This window comes from Neltuma alba, unplaced genomic scaffold (assembly GCF_004799145.2).
Source record: "Neltuma alba isolate B1F8T4 unplaced genomic scaffold, ASM479914v2 tig00013509_pilon, whole genome shotgun sequence".
In the NCBI taxonomy this organism is placed as follows: Eukaryota; Viridiplantae; Streptophyta; class Magnoliopsida; order Fabales; family Fabaceae; genus Neltuma; species Neltuma alba.
The window spans coordinates 200,153-216,267 of NW_021637732.1; the positions used below are offsets into that span (position 1 = coordinate 200,153).

General features: G+C 35.4%; 3 protein-coding genes across 6 annotated transcripts; all 3 read right to left on the reverse strand.

The window, feature by feature from the left end:
* Positions 1 to 1,778: 1,778 nt before the first annotated feature.
* Positions 1,779 to 3,939, reverse strand: LOC114737927 (40S ribosomal protein S9-2). The gene is made up of 3 exons (XM_028925934.1): positions 3,836 to 3,939; positions 3,171 to 3,552; positions 1,779 to 2,418 (listed from the first exon to the last, which is right to left on the reverse strand). The coding sequence occupies exons 1-3, from the start codon at positions 3,861 to 3,863 to the stop codon at positions 2,235 to 2,237; spliced, it is 594 nt and encodes a 197-aa protein (XP_028781767.1). The 5' UTR covers positions 3,864 to 3,939; the 3' UTR covers positions 1,779 to 2,234.
* Positions 3,940 to 6,734: 2,795 nt separating this feature from the next.
* LOC114737928 (protein NUCLEAR FUSION DEFECTIVE 2) lies at positions 6,735 to 7,882 on the reverse strand. Its single transcript, XM_028925935.1, has 3 exons — positions 7,743 to 7,882; positions 7,562 to 7,641; positions 6,735 to 7,416 (listed from the first exon to the last, which is right to left on the reverse strand). Exons 1-3 carry the CDS (start codon positions 7,803 to 7,805, stop codon positions 7,011 to 7,013), a joined length of 549 nt encoding a protein of 182 aa, XP_028781768.1. The 5' UTR covers positions 7,806 to 7,882; the 3' UTR covers positions 6,735 to 7,010.
* An 830-nt stretch (positions 7,883 to 8,712) lies between these two features.
* On the reverse strand, positions 8,713 to 14,329 carry LOC114737926 (probable alpha,alpha-trehalose-phosphate synthase [UDP-forming] 9). Of its 4 annotated transcripts, none has more exons than XM_028925931.1 (8): positions 14,243 to 14,329; positions 13,860 to 13,917; positions 13,541 to 13,606; positions 12,716 to 12,841; positions 12,569 to 12,633; positions 9,788 to 11,783; positions 9,428 to 9,701; positions 8,713 to 9,345 (listed from the first exon to the last, which is right to left on the reverse strand). In XM_028925931.1, the coding sequence occupies exons 6-8, from the start codon at positions 11,776 to 11,778 to the stop codon at positions 9,007 to 9,009; spliced, it is 2,604 nt and encodes an 867-aa protein (XP_028781764.1). In that variant the 5' UTR covers positions 11,779 to 11,783; positions 12,569 to 12,633; positions 12,716 to 12,841; positions 13,541 to 13,606; positions 13,860 to 13,917; positions 14,243 to 14,329; the 3' UTR covers positions 8,713 to 9,006. The 4 variants fall into 4 exon arrangements, with proteins under 4 accessions (XP_028781764.1, XP_028781766.1, XP_028781763.1 ...); XM_028925933.1 differs by having other exon boundaries at positions 13,541 to 13,609; XM_028925930.1 differs by having other exon boundaries at positions 14,061 to 14,326.
* Between the last annotated feature and the right edge of the window lie 1,786 nt (positions 14,330 to 16,115).

Genomic DNA, 16,115 nt, shown 5'->3' on the forward strand with positions numbered 1-16,115 from the left:
AGTAAGATATATATATATATATGTTTATGTTTATATATATATATAATCTACTGTTTTGGAGGGGGGAAAAAAGAAAGAAAGAGGGACAATTACAAAGAAAATGTCCTCTCTCCACTTTTTCAAATGATCGTGCCTCCGAAGTAGAAAAAGGTTGTCTGGTGTAACGTAATTTTCTGAGGCAATGCCTTTTTTTTTTTTTGGTTGCTGTGGCCTTCTAGTTCTGTTATTAACTAGGACGGATACTGATCATTTATCTATCATCTATTATCAATTTATCATTGAGTATCTTTCTTTTTTGAGTGGTATTAATGGATGTAATCCTCTTGTTCTAAATATAAGATCCCTTTCGTAGAGTAATTTACATTACAAAAAGGGTTTTATATTTAGGACCGGATCTTATATTTAAGACAGAAGGAGTAACATTTTTCCATATTAATGATATTTAAATGCTTTTTCTTGGACAAAAAGTTATCATGACTGGAAATTGGTAATTGACATAAAAATCTAAGACACAATACCTGAACTTGGAAACAACATGCGCTCCATTACTGTAAAACTTTGACTGCAAACGAACCATCAAATCACGCACACAAAGGAATCATGTGTACTGTGCAAAATCTGAAAAATGAATTACATTATATCAGAACCGTAAGTTAATCCAGCATAATGCTACAATTTGGGCATATGACTAGTGAGAAACATTTCAATTTCCCTCTATATAATCGCCAAACGAAAAACTATTGTTCAGAAAAGCCATCACACTAAAATTCTCGTGAATAGCACTAAAGCAATCAAAAGTCGACAGGTACGTACTGATTCCAACTTCTCATCGCTTCATACAAAATCTCATTTGCAATACTAAGGAAATCAGTTTACTGTAGGTTTAGAATGCGTGTAATAGTTGTCATGTGGTTGCTGCATTTTCTGTAAAAAAAAAAAAGAGCCAGGTTCTGATGGTCTACCTCAATATTATAGAGCTCATCACTTAATCCAATGGGATAAAGTTCTTATTAGAACCGTTCATCATTTCGTCGTGTACTCATTTCACATTTGGCACGGTGCAAGATCTTATTTAAGTGTCGAGATCCCTTTTTTTGTCCTTTAAATCTTTAACAAAATAACTCGTGATTATCTTTATGTTATTGCTTTCTTCTGTTCTGGAGTATGGATAATGATCAGTAAAATATTGCCTTTCGCCAACATAAAGTTATTTTTCATCAATGACAATATGCTTTGTTTAAGGAATATTTGAATATGAAACTAGAGGGTCTTTCTCCACCCCCCCCCCTCCATGTATTTGAATGTGCACCTATGGGTGTTGTCATTTGTAATTTGAGGTTTCTCTCGTCCCTGTGCGCCTTTTATATGTTACATAATTAATTGTGCTCATTATCAACATTACTCTTTCAGGTCACTCAAAAAAGATTACCCTTTCAGGTATTTTTATGTTGAAAGTAGGAAGAGTAAAAATGACATACTTAAAAAGGTAGGACCTGAAAAAAGCCGGATGGATTTTGTCATTCCTTTCTTTATATTAACAAATTTAGTCGATTTAAATTAAAGGCAAAGGGGATGGGGATGAGAATGCCTGCATTATCTCCGCCTTGCATTTTGATAGGATGTTTAATTTATTCGAAAGCAATTTAACTTTGAAAGTAACCATACACTATTCGAGGTGTCTCGGAGTTGAATAAAAATGTTTTTCAAATCGTTTGATAATACTTATAACCCACTTACTATACCATTCACAAAAGTAAATAAACTACAAAATTCTAAGATCATGAAAAATAATAGACTCCAAATGAAATCTCAACATAACAGTGAACTGCATTTACTTACTACACGTTTAATTGGCCATTCCCTCATCGTCTATTCTACATATACTAACCTAGCCTTCTGGTAGCAACTGGCGATCTCCAAACAAAATGGAACATAAACCATATCATGATATTCCACAAACAAGTAACCTATCAATTAAATCAGAAGCTACCACTTTTTAGTATGGTGCTGATGCCATTGGACAAATCAGTGACCTCAAGTATTTGGAATTTGGAGCAAAATTTGTAAATTTAGAATAGATAACGTCCCATAACTTAACTCGCGCAAAGCTTTCTTCAAACCAGAAACAAGGAGGATTGTAAAGTATGGAACTGAATCATGCAATAAACTAAAAGTACTAACGGCAAAAACTGACGCAAGATCCAAGAGTACTATCAAAAGGGTAAATACATGATTTACTCCTCATCCTCATCATCTCCGTCTCCACCAGCAGCCTTCTTAGCAGCAGCCCTTTGGTTCCTTCTCTTCACTCTTCCAGGACGTCCACCTCCAAATGGACTTGTAAGTGAGAAGTCAATGTGCTTCTGGGAATCAACTCGCACCATGAATGATGGGATGTTCACCACCTGTCTACCAACCCTGGCAAGCCGAAAGGACATAGAAATTAATTATTTCCTAGTGGGAAAAAAAAATCATACAATAACATATTGCAGCAATAGATTTGCATTCACAAGAGTCACTATAAATTTAGGTTAACTGAATTTTTTGAGTGGAAAGGGAAATTTTATTCATACAAAAAACTCATACAATCATGAATACAGAAGCAACAAAATTAGAAATTTGGAGCTAGTTCCGAGGGAGCGTATGAGCTCATTAGCTTTAATACATTCATAGAGAAGTAACTAATACTGTTTGAACTAAGTCCCCTGTTCAAAATTTAAGGGCCACAATAACTTCTAGACAAATTGACTTTAATCTTTACTTGTCTATCGAAGAAGACAGCATCACAAGTGGAACAGATCGTGAGTAAACTCTGGCACTCACGCTGCACACTACCAACACGCAAACACATTATAACGCTTCCTCAGCAATAAACACAGATAAATTCATAATATCCTACAATTTAAGTTGACAAACGATAATCATACAAGATATAAGAACACATTTTTCAAATTAGTTGGCACAAATAGGAGGCCACTAAACAAGTAGTCTCATCAAGCAGGGCAGCTATTATTCAGCAGGTAAGAATCTCTAAACTTTTAGCCTTATGAAGGTATTCATATCAGGTGTTAAGATCCATACTATTCAAACCTTTTGAGTTAACTACACTACCAAAGTTGCTTGGAACTAATAGCTCGACTGGATTAAAAGAGATAAGGCAGATTTAAAACCTAATATGCCTCTGCCTGATGAGGACCCTAGCATGATGAATTGACTTGGCCATCCCTGATTTGAACACAAGTGTCTGAAGACGACGCTCAAGGAAGTTCTCAACGGTCAAAGCCAAGACGTAATCGAGTTTGTTCTGACTCTCGTCTAAAAGCCCATATCGAAACATCCGACGGAGAAGAGCTTCACCCTCGAAGATCCGACGCGGATTCTTCTCGTCAAGGGTCAAAAGCTCCCTTGCGTTATTACGGATACGACTCAGAGCATACTGAACCCTCCAAAGCTCCCTCTTGCAGCGAAGTCCATACTCTCCCACAAGCCTCAACTCAGCATCCAAACGCTCCTTCTCATATGGACGACGAGGCTTCTTGAATGTTTTCCCATCTATCAGAGAATGCAATATGTTATAGTACAAATTAATCACGAAATATTTCCGGAATGTTTTCAAAAGAATGAGCAGATTCAAAAAAATTACTTCGAAAAAATTAGTTCAATAATGGCAGGAAAACTTAAACCCCATATCATAAAACAATCGCAAATTATCACGAGAACATCAGCAATCTTCAAATTAACCAGAAGCTCACATTGTTCAAGGAAGAAACCTATTAAACATTGTTAACACAGCATCACGCATGGAGAACCAGTGATCAGTCTGAGAGAGACTTACAGTTGCGATAGAATGATACGTGAACCATGGCTCTAGTTCGTCGAAGCCGTCAGGTAAATTCTCTGGCTTCCTCGCTTCCTCCCTTGTGGCGCCCTAGGTATCCTGCTGAAAATTGCGGAGCGGGAGCCTTTTAACGGACCTCAAGACCAAAACCCTGTTATCAGACAAAGGATCTTCGGGCTTAGGGCCCACGAGTGGAGAGAAGCCCATTAACTCGTACAAATTTCTTTGGTTCCAAAGAAATATTTTTATTTTTCACCCAGCAAATTGGAAATTGTAAATTAAATATATCTCATATATTGCTCAGAGTTTAATATTTTGATTTAAAACGTTAAAAATAATTTTTATTAATATGAACTAATATTTGATCGAAGGATCAATATATTATATAAAAAATCACTTGTCAATTTAGATGAATTTTTTCCGGTCAAATTAGAACAAGTAATTTAAAATTACAAATTTCGCCAAAAATAAATTTCGCCAAAAATAAAGTACAATTATAAGACAAGTTAGCTTTAATTAAAAAGGTTAGTTATACGTAAATAATGAATAAGAAATGCATGTTTTTCTAGTTTAATTGAAAAGGGAAGCATACCTTTAGTATATAAGCAATAGCTCCCTCCCCCCCGGGGGGTTTCAATGAATAATAAATATATATTTTTCTAGTTGTCATTTTTAAGGGGCTGCTGTTTTTTCTTAAATAAATACTTCTTTCAAATTTAAAATTTAAATTTAAATATACTTGTATCTTCCTTCGAAAGCTCGTTCAGTTAAAGGCAACACGAATTGCTTCTTTAGAAAACTCGAATGCTTTATGGCCCCCAAAAAACTCGAAAATTATTTTTTAAAAAACGTAAACTAATAGGACATAGATTATCCAGTGTTATTGTTAATTTGGCACTCAAATTATCTTGTACAAATTAGTGAAAGAAATACTTTTTTTAATATAAAAACACCAAAGATTAACCAAAACTGTGCTATAAGGAAGAAGACACAAATTTAAATACCAAGAAGGCATACTTGTTGGTGGGAGGATTATAACCTCAATGCTTCAAAAATGGCTTAAGAAAACACTAAAGTATTCTTTGGTTAAAAATAGAGGTAATGAGAGAGAAAGAAAAATTTTAATAAGCTCTATTTAAAAATTAGAAATTTATATTAATAAAAATTAATTAAAAACTTTAAACCCGAACTCATTAAAATTTTCCTCCCTTCCTTTTCCATCTATTTTCCTCATGCTAAACAGAGCCTAAGATTGCACTAAAAAACACTAAAGGTTAAGGGCATCTAATGTAAACATGACCTAAACCGAATGCAATTTTTCGGGTATTGTTCTATGTAGAAGTTGAGGTTTGCCGTATTACTAATGCCTTATTAGCAGCGTGATTTGTTATCGGTTTTATGCTTTTTTATAGATAATCTAAATATTTCCATCTCCACATATGGGAAATGATTTTTATGTACATATAAATTTTGTACGCGCGCGTGTAGTTTACGCTATTTGCTGACCTTGACGCCGTACGCAGTGCAAAAAAGAGCCAAATGACATGAGCGGAGCTGGTGCGTTGAGATGAAAGAAAGGCTAGAAATAATAATACATTAACAAAAATGAGGTGCATTTTATTAAAAAAAAAAACTGAAAGAAATTGAGTAAAATAATTGAGATAAATAATATTCAATATCCTAAAATATTTTGTCAGTAACATAAGATCTACTTCGGGAAATATAATTTGTACTCCTCCAATCCTCAATATAAAACATATTTAACTAATTTAATTAAATTAATGCAGTTAAGTAAGTTAGTTAACTATAATAAATATGACATATTTTTCCTAAAATATCTTAATCATCTTCATTATATCCTCCCTCCCTCTCTTAATTGATTATTGTTAAGTAAATATCAATAGGGATGATTTTGGAAAAATTAATAGATATGTATATTTAGAGCTAAAATCAACTCCATAATTAAGTCCTGTATTAAAGACCGGAGGAGTACTACAAAGTAAATATTATATTAAAGGCAAGAGATAGTACTAAAAAAATATTGTTGAACGCTATTTATCTCAATTATTTTGCTGAACAGTTTGCAATTGTAAATTATTATCATAAAATAGATTTTTTCATGTGAACTGTTCACGTAATATTCTAGAAGTTCAGATTTATTTGTGTATGTTTTAAATAAAATTATAATATCTTTTTGTCCAAAAATAATAATCTTTTTAAAATCATTAAATCAGAACCATTGAAATTTGATTCAATGGTGATGAAGGGGGTAGAGGAGGGGAAGGCTAGTGGATGGAAGCTTTGCACAAGATAGAGGAGAGGAAGGGTAGAAGAGAGAAGCTGGCCTCCACTCATCCTAGCGCCTAACTAGGGAATTAAACGAATCAAAACTTACGTCAACTTCATTTATATACTCTGCCAAAGTGATACACGCCTCAACATTTTTAAATATTAAGTGTTATAAAAGCATGTTATTATCCATGTGGACGTCAAAGAAAAACAGCCATATTACGATCCAGAAACTCGAAATTCAAGAAGTGAAAGTGCATCAGTTTTTTTTTTGGCTAAAACATAAGTGTCCTCCTATTAAAGGCAATCTTATTTAAGACACTGTCAGGTACTAAATGTAAACACTTTTCCCAACAAAAATTCGAATCTTGATCACTATGTTGTGAGGGATTAACTCATTCTGTTAGATTTAAACCAGTGATAATTGCGTGTCAGTTTTATGCTAACATGAAAATGCACTTCTGACAAGTTTAGATCAGTTACAGCCACATCCTTCCCCATCATATGGCAGGGTAATTCGAGCAAATAAGCAAGACTTGCGAAAGAAGGCCAAGAAACGAAGTGGGGAAAAAACGCAAAAATAGCCGCGCAGCCGAATAGACGGTAGTTATAAACACATCCATCGCATGAAAGATATGGACATTGGACAATAACATCAACCCAAAATTTGAGACAAACATGTTTATGTAATCATTTTACACACTGGCGTAGGTGAATAATAGCATCACAGAAGCCACTTAGTAAATACGCACAAGTGCAAATTATCATATACATAGTCAAAACCGATCAAACTACAATAACTAGAAATTACATACATTAGTCATTAACACGTTTTTCAGTATCAACAACAAAGGGCAAGCAGCTTAGAAGTTAACTGACAGGCTCAGAATGGCAGAGAAACCCCAACCTTAGTTCCATGAACGGCCCAGAAAACGTTGCCTGCAGCATCGCAGTTTGCAGTATCAATAGCAATAGCACCAAAGATTGCACGGAATGCACCACAAACCACAGAAGGTGCAGAAGAATTGGTCTTGGGTGAAACCCGAACCACCTTCTGCAAACCCAACCCCAATGCATCTCCAGTGCATGAAGATTCAACATTGGAGATTTCCGCTATTTTATTATTCAGATCTTTCGAAGAGATGTCAATGTCTTTTGAAAGTGACTGGAAAGAGACGGCTGTTTCGATGACACTGGCACCCAGAATGCTCAAAGCTCTGTTGTTCTCTTCTGAGAAGGAAGCATGAGTCATGGCACGACGCAGAAGGCCAATGCTCTTGAAGGTATAGCTGATGATAACATAAAATTTGGTTAACTACAAATTACTAGACAGATACAAGGAATTTGCATCATTTCGGAGGCTCAATACTTAACCAACAAGAAAAAGAAAGTACAGGACAGCAATTAAAAAAAATGAAAAACGAAAGGACAAACCCTAATTGCTTCTGGAGGGTTTCAAGAGCCACTGAAAACGGCGATGATGATCTGATGTGAAGATCACTCGCGGCATATCCCTACGCAAAAAGCATTAAACATATCCTCAGGGACCGTTCGATCGCCGGAAAAAGGACAAAGGAAAAGATAACAATCTGAAGAAGCCGACTAAACAGCGCACCTGAAAGTTGGGAACGGTGGCGATGAGTAAAACGGAGAAGAGAGTGAAGTAAACGGACGGCATTTTTTTCAGCTCAGAATTGATGAAGTCGCAGCTTCGTCTTCGGCTTCCCTTCTTGCTCTCTGCCGAGTGTGACTGGAAGTCTGGGACCATATAGTTGCTTCACTCCGTCCTTGTACATTCAATTAATTTTGAAATAAGTCCATATGGTTTATAAATTTGTACAGCCCTCCCTATACCTCTGTAAAGTTTGAACTTAATTCCCACTTTTTTTATTTTGCCAAAACTCGTAATTTTCACATTTAGAAATTAATATTGATTATTTTTTTTTTCATAAATCATATATACATTTATACAATTTTTAGAGAGATAAGTTATATTATTTATGATTAATAATTACCTGCAAAATTTCATGTTGATTAAAACACTCTGAATAAAAACCCAAATACTTGAATTATTTTCCCGTGATTATCCATTTTCACCTCTTTCCAATTGGAAGAAAAATATTCCATTTACTGTTTTACATTCTATTTTAATTGATATCATCTAAAAAATTTATCTTCTTAATTAATTTCATTTAAAAATCTAAAACAAAAATGTATACAGTTATTTTAACAGGAAAATCTTAAAAAAGTGATTGTTGAATTTCAAAATAACAAATCAGAAATTGCTACAAAAATATGATGTTATTTGCTTTACAAGTGTAGTCATTTTCTTTATAAGTGTAGTAACCAATACTGATTTGTCATTTTTAAATTCAACAATTACTTTTTTAAGATTTTCCCTATTTTAATTCCATTTTTTATTTTTCTTATGCATATCATACCAATCAGCTTATTGGCTGTTGACATGGAGATTATAAGTGATTACTGTTTTTCGGATACGTAATAACATGCCCCAGATATCAAATAAGAACTCTTTTCACCAATAATAATAATAAGAAGAAGACGAAGAACTCTTGTAAGGGGGTGTTGAATACCTTAATGTATAAGCAGAATTAATTCGAACTATACAAAGGATTTCCAAAGTCCCATGAAACTAGAATTCCTCAACCCCCTCGATATATTTGATACCCTTCTTTCAAGGCTACTGCTAGATTGCAAACAGATACATTCTTTTCCCTCCCCGCCTACCAATCAAACTTCTACCACTCTAAACTCCTGTAAACAAGTTGAACTCATAACTTTCATCCGAAACTATGTCCTTTAAGTTTGCCTGTCCACCCTGTGCCACTACTTCAAAGAGGAAATCCAGCATTATTTTCTCAAGCAACCGTTTCAGAACCAGCCTCTACTCTTTCAGAATGACCTTCTTCATCACATACTGGTTTAAGCCTTGAAGCAGTGCCAAGGCTTTTAAGCAACATCATCACCTCAGCAGTGTCGTCTAGGTAGAACCTGGCTTTGCTTGGTTTCTGGCCAACTGTGCACGCAAAGATTTCTGGTGCTGAAGAGGGGCTTCCTCCGTAGACTTTGGTTGATATGCTCTCGAACATGTCCTCGTCAGACCTATCATCCCCAATGCACAGAATGAAATCCGGTGATTTCCCTTTCTGGGTCAGTCTAGACAGAACCTCTTCTACAACTAGCCCTTTAGTGATTCCCTGTTGTGTTGATTATCCAGGTTTAGAACTTTTTGTGGACAATCAGAGGTTAAGATGAAGAAAAAGAGGGACAGACATTTACCTGTGGTTTAACTTCAACAATGAACTGTCCCTTCCTAACAACCACTGGGTCATTTGAAAGGACATTTTCAAGGTGATCCAGCATTGCCTTGGCCTGCCAAGATCCAAAATCAAGATCAGCGTCACGGTGGTGCCAAACCAGGGCACTCTCCTTGATCTCCATTTGAGAGCCATCAGTTGCCTCAGTATACGATCTCATCACGGGTTCAACAATGCTTTTCCAAGCAAAATCTGTAGCTATATGATTTGTTTCCCAGCTTGACTGTCCATCCCACCTGCATTCAAGAGTGTGCAAAAAGAATTTAACTTCATATCACACGTAACCTAAGAAGCCAATGCTTTGCGTTGAGGACAAACTAACCTTGTAAAATAACCGTGCTCGGCTGCTATACCAAGGTTCTCACATTGATTTAACCACTCACCCAACGAAGCCCTTCCCCTACCACTAACTATAAACACATTGTTGTTGGGGTCACTGCAAAGGTTGTCTAGCAAAGACATGACTTCAGGACTGGGACTTTTAACAATGGAAGTCTGGGACACAATTGTACCATCATAGTCCAAAAAAATTGCTCTCTGATTTGACCTTTTATATGCAGAGACACAGTGGCCAATTGACAGCTTCCTAAAACTGGGAGAAAGGGCCAGGATTCTGAAACTCAGTCCAAAGCCAATACCCCAACAACGTTTGCAGAGGTGATCCTGACATGAACGAACTAGATCTTGTACAAAACTTCGAGCCCAATAAGCCATGTCATGAGAGCTAACATACCGATAGTGCTTCTCATGCCGTAACTGTTTCTCTATGATAGACATACTGATGGCCAAATTTATTGCATCAGCTACAGCACTAATGTCCCAGGGATTAACCCTCAATGCCCCACTAAGAGATGGCGAGCAACCTATAAACTCAGAAACAACAAGGGCACTTGTACGAGGGAACTCTGAAATAATTCCTAAGGCCTGATCCATTTGCGTATTCCCCTGCCTACAGACAATATACTCGTATGGAATTAAATTCATACCATCCCGCACAGCATTCACAATGCAACATTCTGCCAAAGAATAATAGGCTATCTTCTCATAAAAAGGAACAGGATAATCAATGATGATCACAGGTTCATAATTTAGCAAACCGAACCTTTCATTTATCCTGTTAGCAATAATCTGTATCTCCTTCTTCGCTTCCTCAACATCTTTGCCTGAACTTTTCAGGGGATTTACAATTTGGACTAATACTAATTCACCTTGCAGTTCTGGATTCTGCTCTAGGAGTAATTCTATAGCCAAGAGCTTCAAACTGACTCCTTGAAAGATGTCCATATCATCAACACCAAGAATAAGTTGCTTCCCCTTAAATTGCTCACAAAGTTCTTGAACTTTGACAATAGAAGACGGGTGATTTATGGCAGATTGAAGCCTAGCCATATGAATTCCTACTGGCAAGATCTTAATGTATATTGTGCGGCCAAAGTATTCAAGCCCAATGTAGCCCCTTTTGGATTCATACTCCAAGCCAAGCATTCGACTACAACAAGATAAAAAATGACGAGCATAATCAAATGTGTGAAACCCAATTAAATCTGCATTGAGGAGTGCTTTCAAAATTTCGTCTCTGACAGGCAGAGTCCGGTAAATTTCTGATGAAGGAAAAGGGCTGTGGAGGAAAAATCCTAGCTTGACTTTACTGTATCCTTTCCGGAGAAATGTTGGGAGAACCATCAGATGATAATCATGAACCCATACAAAATCAACTTCTGGATTCATAACCTCCATAACCCTTTTTGCAAATATCCTGTTAGCAGCAACATAAGCCTGCCAAAGCACCCTATCAAAGCGATTGCCTTGATCGGGAAACATGGGTAACATGTAATGAAATAGAGGCCACAAATGTTGCTTGCAAAATCCATTATAAAACCTATTCTGAATAAGCGGTGGAAGGAAGGCAGGCCAGCATTTGAATTCATCTAGCAACTCTTGGGAAACTTTCTCTTGCTCACTTTCATCAACATCAACCTTCAAAGATCCCACAAAAACAACATCCGTATCAACAGAAATAGCATCTTTTAGCTGCCACAAAATTGAATCTTCATCATAACTAAAGCACCACCTGCCTGAATCTTTATCCTTTTGAGCATTAAGGGGAAGAAAATTTGCTACAATAATTATCTTTTGACGATGTTCTGATGAGGAAGCATGTGAATCATCATCATCAGTACCTTTTTTCCCATCTATATCAGAAATAACTCCAGGAACAGTATTAACACGCGAAAGAGCTCTGGGTGTTTGGGGGAAATTTAAAATGTCCCCAGACACCAAGTCCAGCAAATTTGTGCAAGATGTAGCCACCATTTTTACTGCAATTTCCAATATTTGGTGTCAAGAGTGCAATATTATGTTGGATCAATAATTATAAGAACCTTTAATAAATGACACAAAGAAAAGCAAGAACCTGTGACAATAGAAAAGAATTTGTAATGAATATAGCATGAAGGACTACACAGCACTAAAGGACACAAGTATATAACTCAAGCAAACAACTGAAGGTTAATTAACCAGTACTTCAAACATTGCTTAGGTGATCACTTGCTAATTTTTAAAATGTTTAGGCCTCAAATAATTGCTACTCAATTCACCTGACACTTATTTGCTGAATGTTTTTTTACCATGTCTAACTCCATCATTGATTGTTGAAATAAGGAGAACAAGAGGCAAGATCAATATTCAATAAAAAAACACTCCTACCTGATGCATGTATGAATGAATTCCCAAATCAATTTAATTACAACCATGATAAGATATGAAGCAGCATGCTAGAGGAAAGACAAGGTGATTACCAGGTCAATTTTTTATGCAACAACTTTTAGCCAGGAAAAAAAATAGTAACCCCACAAAGTACGCTTAGTAAAAAAGAATAATTGGAAAAATGAGGTTGTCCCAAATGATATGTTCTTCGATCCGAGCAAAAGCAAATGACAGCAACAAATCAGGAAAATGATTGAAGCTTCTATCATGATTTTACTCCTGATAAATTCTTCTCAAACTAAATTATCAAAATAAAGGACATTAAAATTCCATCTTCAAAGAAAGAAAGAAATTTATCAAACAGAAAAGGAAAAGAAAGATAGGCGGAGATTACAACCAGAAGTTTTGCTGGTCCAGTTATGCTTGATCTTTGTGTCATCCAATGCTTCACAAGCACTATGCCTAACCAGAAACAAAGACTCATAGAATTAGAATGAAAGATATGAGATAGAATGGCAAATAAAGAAAACAGATGCACACATACCTAGATTGAACCGACGCTTATACAGCTAAGCTCACGATAATCAGTTCTTGTATTATTAGCCCTTCACGCGGTTCTCCTTAACTTGTCATAAAGAGCTCGTGAAGAAAAAAGCGTTATCCTTGGGAACTGCGAGTAAAGCAGAGTTAGGCGGAACAAAGAACTGACTTACATTACTTATATATCATTTTAATCCAGCAAAATCAATAAGACTAATTCACTGGATCAGCGAATCAGTAAAATAATTGAATTCCTCAAGTGAGAGAGTTCAATCATTTATTTAATTTCATGGAAATACAGTATACAGAAATATGTTATACTGAAATCCAGCCAATGTGCCAGGACAAAGAAGTACATAGGTAAAAACAGAGTAGAAACACGGAACAATATCCAAGCAATGACAGAGATAAGCTGGTGGATTCATGAATTATCTCAAGAGTTTGTTGAACTTTATCTTGTCTGTGACCATTAACAGTCAGGGGAGGTATAAATGCATTGATTGTCGGTTGCAGCTATTTAAGCATATCCAGGATGCTTTGTTTGTTTCTGTATAGGTTGTTTAATTTATATCTTACATCTCCTTTAGTAATTTTTATTTTACCTTTTCAATAATAGTTCATTTTTACAATCTCCAAGCATGGCAGGCAGCCTCAATGCCAAGTAACTACAGTTAGAATAAGGAATATTTATATGTACCATTGTCACTTTCATGTAGATGAAACAAACTGGCTGAGCAGCATGTTTCTTACCAAACAATCAGCCACTAAAGCAAATATAACAAAACCAACCCACAACACCAAACAGCCGAACAGAGAGAAAAGAGCGCACCTTTTTTTCTGAAAAGAATCAAACCGATGCAACACCAAGAATTTCCAATGGCTGTACATAAATTTCCTGCTGGAAAAGGGAACAAAATCAAACATCAACAAGGCATTTCCGTTTGAGCGCAGAGAAACAGCTCTTCCGTACCAGGTAAATGGAGTTTGAATTATGTGCTATTATTACTTTCATGTGCATGCAACAAACTGGCTTTCATTTCTCTATGAGCAGTATATTTCTTACCAAGCAAACAACTCCTAGATCAAATGTAATAGAAACAACCCACAATGCCAAACACCCAACCAGAGAGAGAAGAATGCACATTTACCTGAAATGAATCAAACTGATGAAACACCAAGAATTTCCAGTGGCTGTACATAGATCTCCTGCCGGAAAAAAAACAAACAAACAAAATCAAACATAAACAGAGCATGTCCGTTTGATCGCGAGGTAGTTGAAAGAAAACTCTTTCAACTAGCGAACCTAATTTCTAGCGAGGTAGTCAATGAAATATCAACAAGTCATTTACCCTGTCCTTCACTTTCTCAACAATCAAGAAGGTTCATTACAAGAAAGATTAGATAAAATGAGGATGCAGTGGGGGAAAGAAAAAGAGACAACAATGGATAAATTCAAAACTGAAAAGTGGGTATGAAGTATGAAGACAAGTAAGGAAGTTGGGGAAAATTTACAAGTTGAAAGATGGTTTACTTGGATATATGCGACGAGTGTGTTAGGTTGACAACCGGTGAGATTCGTGGGAGTTTCATGGATCCGAAACCGACCTCGAGAATTAGAGAGGCGAGAAGAATACGATGGGAATATTGTCTCCGAGGTTCCGTTTGGTTTGGGCGTTCGTTTTGTTCAAATTTTTGTATATTCAACAAAGGATGCTGCATTGAATTGCTGAGACAGCTTCAACGTGAAAAGTCAAAAAAGAGAAAGATGTATCCCACATTTGGATATATTGATATCTTATTAATTAATTAATTAATTATGATCTTTAAAATCCAGTTGGATGGCAACTCAGGCCGCTCTTACGTTTCAGTCCTGATCCTAATCCTAATCAAGCCTTTTTGACATAAATGCCCTCCTCATATAGCATTTTTACCCCACGGGCCTGCAATTATTCCTCTAACAAATTAATGATCTCCTGCAACACTGAATTTTCAAAACAAAAAAATTGCTTGAACTAGCTTGTTCCCATTGTGTTTTTCATTTTTTAAATGAAAATTATATTCAATATATTCAATTTGAGAAAAAAATAGTACAACTTAACTTTTCTTATCATCCACGCACTCCGAGTTAAGTGAGAATACAAAAGTTTACTTCTAACTTAACTAAATCATCTGTAATACTGTCTCCTACCCTTGATATAAGACCTCATGTGATTTTTATTTTGATCCTAAATATAAGATCCCAATCCACTTTATCTCTCATATATATTTGTTTTTTCTCAAGATTGTCTTTCTAATAGTTATAGTTTTAACCAATAAACTTGATTAGTAAGGATGTTTTAGGAAAAATAACACCTATTTATTATAAATAAATAATTTAACTTGTTTTCTTAATCTACTCAAATTAATCAACTAGCTTTTATAATTAGGACCGGAGGTAGTATGAATAACTTTTATGTGTACATGACAAAATTTAACATGTTATTCTTATGAATTAGGAGTGTGACTTCAACAATGTCAAAAAAGGATGTGTTTTTCGTTTTTCTTGTACGCAAAACTCATTTGTATTCAAGTAATAACATGACGCAAATGAATTTTGCGTGTACAAAAAATGCGACAACTTGAGAGTTTATTGAATATCGACGTCAAAAAATTATCTAAAGCTGCTTGAGGTAGTCATATTATTACGCAGGCTCTTTAAATTAAATTGGAGAGATTATTATCAATCTAATTATCCGTTGAAGTTCTCCAAAATATCTCAGATTATCATTAGATAATACTCATCCGGTCTTTAATATAAAACCCATTTAACTAATTTGATTAGATTAAGAAAGTTATGTAAGTTAGTTAATTATAAAAAATGTGACATGTTTTTCCTAAAACACCATAATCATCTTTCTTGATACTCCCTCTCTCTTTTCTACTTGATTATGGTTGAGGGAATATCCATAGGGGTAATTTAGAGAGAATTGATAAATATGAGAAATGGGTCTTATATTTAGAACTAAAACCAACTCAATAATTAGGTCCTATATTGAGAACCGAAGGAGTATGATGTTATCATGCTAATCAAGAAATGGATAAAAAATGATTATGTTTGGGAGAGCAGAGAAGGGTAAAACGGTCATTCGATGAATAGGATGATCAAATTAAAACAAAAATGGAGTTTGCAAAGACCAAAATTCTTCACAAGTCAGTCTTGTTAATCCAAATGTATGGATTAAATTTAATTTAATTAATGTGTGGAATACGGATTCTTTGCTTGGCGTTGAAATTATGCTTTGTATAATGGGAACAAGATTGACCATGTCCGGCCACCTACATATTATTCTACCAATGTGGCCATGTTTCTTTTCTCATTTTTGAGATCAATAATTATCAAATGGATTAAGGGCAGATTAATTAAT